Source organism: Gigantopelta aegis, chromosome 1 (assembly GCF_016097555.1).
Source record: "Gigantopelta aegis isolate Gae_Host chromosome 1, Gae_host_genome, whole genome shotgun sequence".
NCBI lineage: Eukaryota > Metazoa > Mollusca > Gastropoda > Neomphalida > Peltospiridae > Gigantopelta > Gigantopelta aegis.
The window spans coordinates 569670-575669 of record NC_054699.1 but is presented as its reverse complement, the minus strand read 5'-3'; the positions used below and the strand labels follow the sequence as shown (position 1 = coordinate 575669).

The 6000-nt window shown below is 42.2% G+C and overlaps 1 protein-coding gene across 7 annotated transcripts in view; it reads left to right on the top strand.

Annotated features, from left to right (window-relative positions):
* Positions 1-6000, top strand: part of LOC121368831 (ectodysplasin-A-like) — a 35699-nt gene that overhangs the window by 6869 nt on the left and 22830 nt on the right. For all 7 annotated transcript variants that reach the window (XM_041493592.1, XM_041493600.1, XM_041493613.1 and 4 more), the window contains exons 2-5: positions 1957-2083; positions 4104-4151; positions 4927-4980; positions 5220-5236. In XM_041493592.1, the coding sequence (XP_041349526.1) occupies positions 1957-2083; positions 4104-4151; positions 4927-4980; positions 5220-5236 (246 nt within the window). The remainder of the gene's footprint in view (positions 1-1956; positions 2084-4103; positions 4152-4926; positions 4981-5219; positions 5237-6000) is intronic.

Sequence of the window (6000 nt, the reverse complement as noted above, 5' to 3'; positions counted from 1 at the left end):
TTAACTAGTGACGTCACTATTTTATACACATTCAACACTCTAAGGATTTTGTTGTATAATTCTTTGCGGACAACTGACAAAGAAAGAAAGAAAGAAAGATGGTGACCATGCTATATTTAGCCACAAATTAATGACTGTTTTAAGGTTTTGTTCTGACCAATATTTACAAAATACCTGGCATCACTAAAAAAGGCCAGGGGCGGGACGTAGCCCAGTGGTACAGCGTTCGCTCGATGCGCGGTCGGTGTGGGATCGATTCCTGTCGGTGGGCCCATTGGGCTATTTCTCGTTCCAGCCAGTGCACCACGACTGGTATATCAAAGGCCGTGGTATATGCTGTCCTGTCTGTGGGATGGTGCATATAAAAGATCCCTTGCTGCTAATCGGAAAGAGTAGCCCATGCAGTGGCGACAGCGGGTTTCCTCTCTCAATATCTGTGTGGTCCTTAACCATAAATAAAATGTGTTGTGTGCGTCGTTAAATAAAACATGTCTTTCTTTCTTTCACTAAAAGAGGGAGAAACATTAAACTCAACGGAAACTAGACTGACTGAAATGATAATAAATTAATGGCGACACGGGGTTGGATTTACCTCAGTCGGTGGAGTGCGAGCTTGAGGTGCTTGCGTCGTAGGATTAAATCACCTCGGTGGATCCACTCAACTGCTTGTTCTTTTTTCTCCTTCCAGCCAGTGCACCACAACTGATCAAATGCCGTGGTATGTGATTTCCTGTCTTTGGGAAAATGCATATAAAAATCCCTTGCTGCGTTAGGAAAACTGTAGTGGAAACCCGCTACAGTGTCAGAATTACCAAATGTTTGACATCCAACAGCCGATGATTAATAACTCAATATGCTCTAGTGGTGTCGTTAAACAAAACAAACTTTATCTTTAATAGTGGCACCGACTGCAATTGCCGTAGCAGCACCCTAAATTGCTGTGGGTCATGAGTGTCAGCGATGGGCGCCGCGTTTTCTGCCGCGGTGAAAATTATTGGTACAATAGAAAAATAAAAGGCAATTGTCAACTAAAAATAATACTTTTTTGAATATTGTTCTGGAGGCGCATCCGTATACCTTCTATTATCATTAACGTCGTCATCACTATCACCACCGCCATTATACCACTACCACTACCACCACCACCATCACCATCACCACCACCACCATCGTCATCGTCATCATCATCATCATCACCACCACCACCACCATCGTCATCATCATCACAACCATCACCATCATCATTATCATCATCAGCATCATCAGCATCATCATCAATATTAGCATCATCACCATCATCATCACCGTCATCATCATCATCATCATTACCATCATCATCATCACCACCACCACCATCATCATCATCATGATCATGATCATCACCACCACCATCATCATGATCATCATCACCACAATCATCACCACCACCACCACCATCATCATCACCATCATGATCGTCATCACCACCACCACCACCATCATCATCATCATCACCACCACCACCATCATCATCACCACCACCACCATCATCATCATCATCATCACCACCATCATCATAATCACTACCACCACAACCATCATCACCACCATCATCATCATCATCATCACCACCAACAATCATCATCACCACCATCATCATCATCATCACCATCATCATCATCACCACCACCACCACCATCATCATCATCACCACCATCATCACCACAATCATCATCACCATCATCATCATCATCACCACCGTCATCCTCATCACCACCACCACCACCATCATCATCATCACCACCATCATCGTCACCACCACCGCCACCACCACCACCACCATCATCATCACCAACATCATCACCACAATCATCATCACCACCACCACCATCATCATCATCACCACCATCATCATCATCAGCAGCAGCAGCATCAGCAGCATCATTCTGTACTACATACTATCATTTGTTTTTTCAGACACTTCAGTTTTCCACTCACCACGAGAGAGTTCGTCGAGATACGGGTACAGCGAAGACGACGGAAGAAGGGAAACCGAGAAAACACCACCGGAGGAAGAACCGAGTCAAGGGAAGATCTTGTAAAGGTGGGTTTATACTTTTTACGCCGTCAGACGGCGTTAAACGCTAGCACACGCCGGTAAACGCTACGCCGGTTGACGGCGTGAGCTGGCGAGTGACGGCAGACGTTAAGCGCCATTGTCCAAGTATAAACACACGGACGTACACGCTCGCAGACGCCGACCTTTTTTCAAGACTCCACGGTAAAATTGAACTTTGAACAAATATTAAGATGGTGGATATAAGCGACGAGGTGGCACTTCACCTCGTAGTTGTAAACAGCAGCCGTCTTGTGTTATTTAGAGAGCCAAAGGGACACTGCTCGACTTTTGTATTAAGATCCTTGAAGCCAATGAAAACCAAGGCGATTTAATGTTATACTTTGAACAGGGTCCGGGGGTCTTAATATACATATAAAACACTTATATCCCGGTATTTCGTTTATTAAAAGTTCGTCAATGTTCTCCATTCTGCTGTACAGTGACCCAGTGCTGTGTTGTGAAATGACGTAACTACTTCTGATTGGCTGAATAGCTGACGTCTTCCAGCGCTTACCTTGAAAGTTCAACACGGTTGAACTTTGAAAAATGTTCACGCCGTTAAGCGCCGCTACACGCCGACTCTCGACGGCGTGAAAGTATAAACCGATGCGCTGGCTTTCGCCGGTAGTCGCCGTTTACCGGCGTGTGCTAGCGTTTAACGGCGTGTGACGGCGTAAAAAGTATAAACCCACCTTAAGACGAACTACACCCGTAAAGTACTGGCCCATAGACACGTGGGATCACCCCCCCCCCCACACACACACACACACACACAGACACACACAGACATACACACACACAGACATACACACAGACACACATACACACACAAACAGACACACACACGCACACACACAGACACACACACACACAGCGACAGACACACACACACACAGACATACACACAGATACACAGACACACCCACAGACACACAGCCATACATACACACATACACGCACATACATACACACACACACAGGTATACACACACAGACAGACACACACACACACACACACACACACACACACACACACACACACACACACAGACAGACACACAGTGCATTTATATCTACTGACTGTTTACGATTACGATTTTTGGTCGGTAGAGAACTCGTTAGAGATTAGTTCGTGTATGTATAGCCTCAGATCCAATGACTATTGTTTGTTTATTGAAGGTTGTAAGCTTAGTTCGTGTATGTATAGCCTCAGATCCAATGACTATTGTTTGTTTATTGAAGGTTGTAAGCTTAGTTCGTGTATGTATAGCCTCAGATTCAATGACTATTGTTTGTTTATTGAAGGTTGTAAGCTAAGTTCGTGTATGTATAGCCTCAGATCCAATGACTATTGTTTGTTTATTGAAGGTTGTAAGCTTAGTTCGTGTATGTATAGCCTCAGATCCAATGACTATTGTTTGTTTATTGAAGGTTGTAAGCTTAGTTCGTGTATGTATAGCCTCAGATTCAATGACTATTGTTTGTTTATTGAAGGTTGTAAGCTTAGTTCGTGTATGTATAGCCTCAGATCCAATGACTATTGTTTGTTTATTGAAGGTTGTAAGCTTAGTTCGTGTATGTATAGCCTCAGATCCAATGACTATTCTTTGTTTATTGAAGGTTGTAAGCTTAGTTCGTGTATGTATAGCCTCAGATTCAATGACTATTGTTTGTTTATTGAAGGTTGTAAGCTTAGTTCGTGTATGTATAGCCTCAGATCCAATGACTATTGTTTGTTTATTGAAGGTTGTAAGCTAAGTTCGTGTATGTATAGCCTCAGATCCAATGACTATTGTTTGTTTATTGAAGGTTGTAAGCTTAGTTCGTGTATGTATAGCCTCAGATCCAATGACTATTGTTTGTTTATTGAAGGTTGTAAGCTAAGTTCGTGTATGTATAGCCTCAGATCCAATGACTATTGACTATTGTTTGTTTATTGAAGGTTGTAAGCTTAGTTCGTGTATGTATAGCCTCAGATTCAATGACTATTGTTTGTTTATTGAAGGTTGTAAGCGAGGAAAACGAGGCAAGCAGGGCAGACAAGGACCACAAGGTTAGTTGTCATGGTTACCAAGACTAAGGGCAGATGCAGAATTATTTATATCTACCATTTTGAAAGTTACGAAACAAACAATTAATTTGAAAATTGAGAAAATAAACAAAACAGGCGCGGATCCAGTGGGGCGGGGGGAGGAGGAGGATCCCCTGCTCACGTCGGAAAAATAAGATTTTCTTTCCACTTTTAATAGTGCATTCACCGCTAATATACAACTTCCATTTAAGTAGCTGAATGTAGACCCCCCCCCCCCCCACCTCCTGGATCCGTGCCTGCCCAACTCTATTATTACTATACTAGCTCATAACCAAATTTTCAAACACTGACTCAACCTGCCCCATGTCTAACAGCTTGGCTATCTATAAATACCTGCGTTTTAATCTGTGTATATCTATGTCCTCTCACATCCCAAATTACAAAACCGGTTTAGGTCTTTACAATGCTTAAACACCTGCGATTAAGAAAAAAACGGCCCGGGAAGTTTATCAAACGCGTTTTTTGCATATAGCCTTAACCGTAATAGCGAAGTGGTGGTACAGATGGTGAAGACGCGTGTGCAGGTGGGGGTGGGGGGGGGGGGGGGGGGGGGGGGGGGGGGATGGAAGGGGGATGTGTCGTGGGGGTGATGATGAGGGGGCTCGAAACCCCTTGAACCCTTGAGATTACCGGGTCAATATATGTTTAAATGCAAAGTAAAAAAAAGCAACGTCAACCTCTTTAGATCGACGCCTGGACTATTGAAGCAAAGTTGTCTTGTCTTTTGTTCTTAAAGGTATTCAAGGTGAACGAGGCCCACCAGGACCCACTGGACCACAAGGTCTCCCGGGTAAGTTTATTATTTGACATTTTAATAATAATAATAATAATAATAATAATATTAATAATAATAATAAAGAATAAAGAATAAAGTAAAACTTAAAAAAGGATAAATAAATAAATAAATTAATTAATGTATAGCCTAAATTAAAGCAGCAAAGTCTATTCTCTGGTATATTGATAAACACATACACACAGACAGACATACGTACGCAGATTTATAAACGTGAGTTTACCGTTACTTTACAGGTGAAGCGGCATCAGCAGTGAGTATACATTTTTCATATCTTTGAATTAACTTTAATATTATTGATATCAATAGTCAGTCGTCAGCGAAATATTTGCAAATAACACATTCTCACCGCACTAACTGGTCACGGCACGGCACCGCAAGGCACGGCACGGTACCGCAAGGCACGGCACGGTACCGCAAGGCACGGCAAATGAAGGACACATTTGAATCCGTTTGAGTCAGGCTATCAAAGATGCACCAGCGAAAAGAGTAAACTAAATATTTCTTTAAACCAATTAGCAACTCCCTCTAAAACAACCCCCAAGATATAAATCCCCCAAAACAAAGCATACACAAACAACTAAATCCCCCCGTACCCCCCAAAACAAAAAAAGTAAAACAACCCACGAAATATGTCACAATAACATTAATATACATAACATTACCAAATATCTGACATCCAATAGTAGATGATTTATGTGCTCTGGTGGTGTCGTTAAACAAAACAAACATTACGAGTGTGAACAATATCGGGGAATTGGGTACGAGTGCGAACGAACTACTTATGATTTTTGTTTTCGGTTGTTTTGCCTTAAAAGTAAACATATTGACCATCATCTGCCAGCTGAGTGTGAACACGGTCCTGCTTTTAAACTCCAGCCACTTCCAGTAATGATGTCATAATTTATTATACATGTATTCATTAGATCAAACACGGGAACTATGACGCCTGTTCATTAGTAATTAGATCGACAGTATTGGGAAATAAGTCATTGAATTGCTTTGTAATGCTAGGCT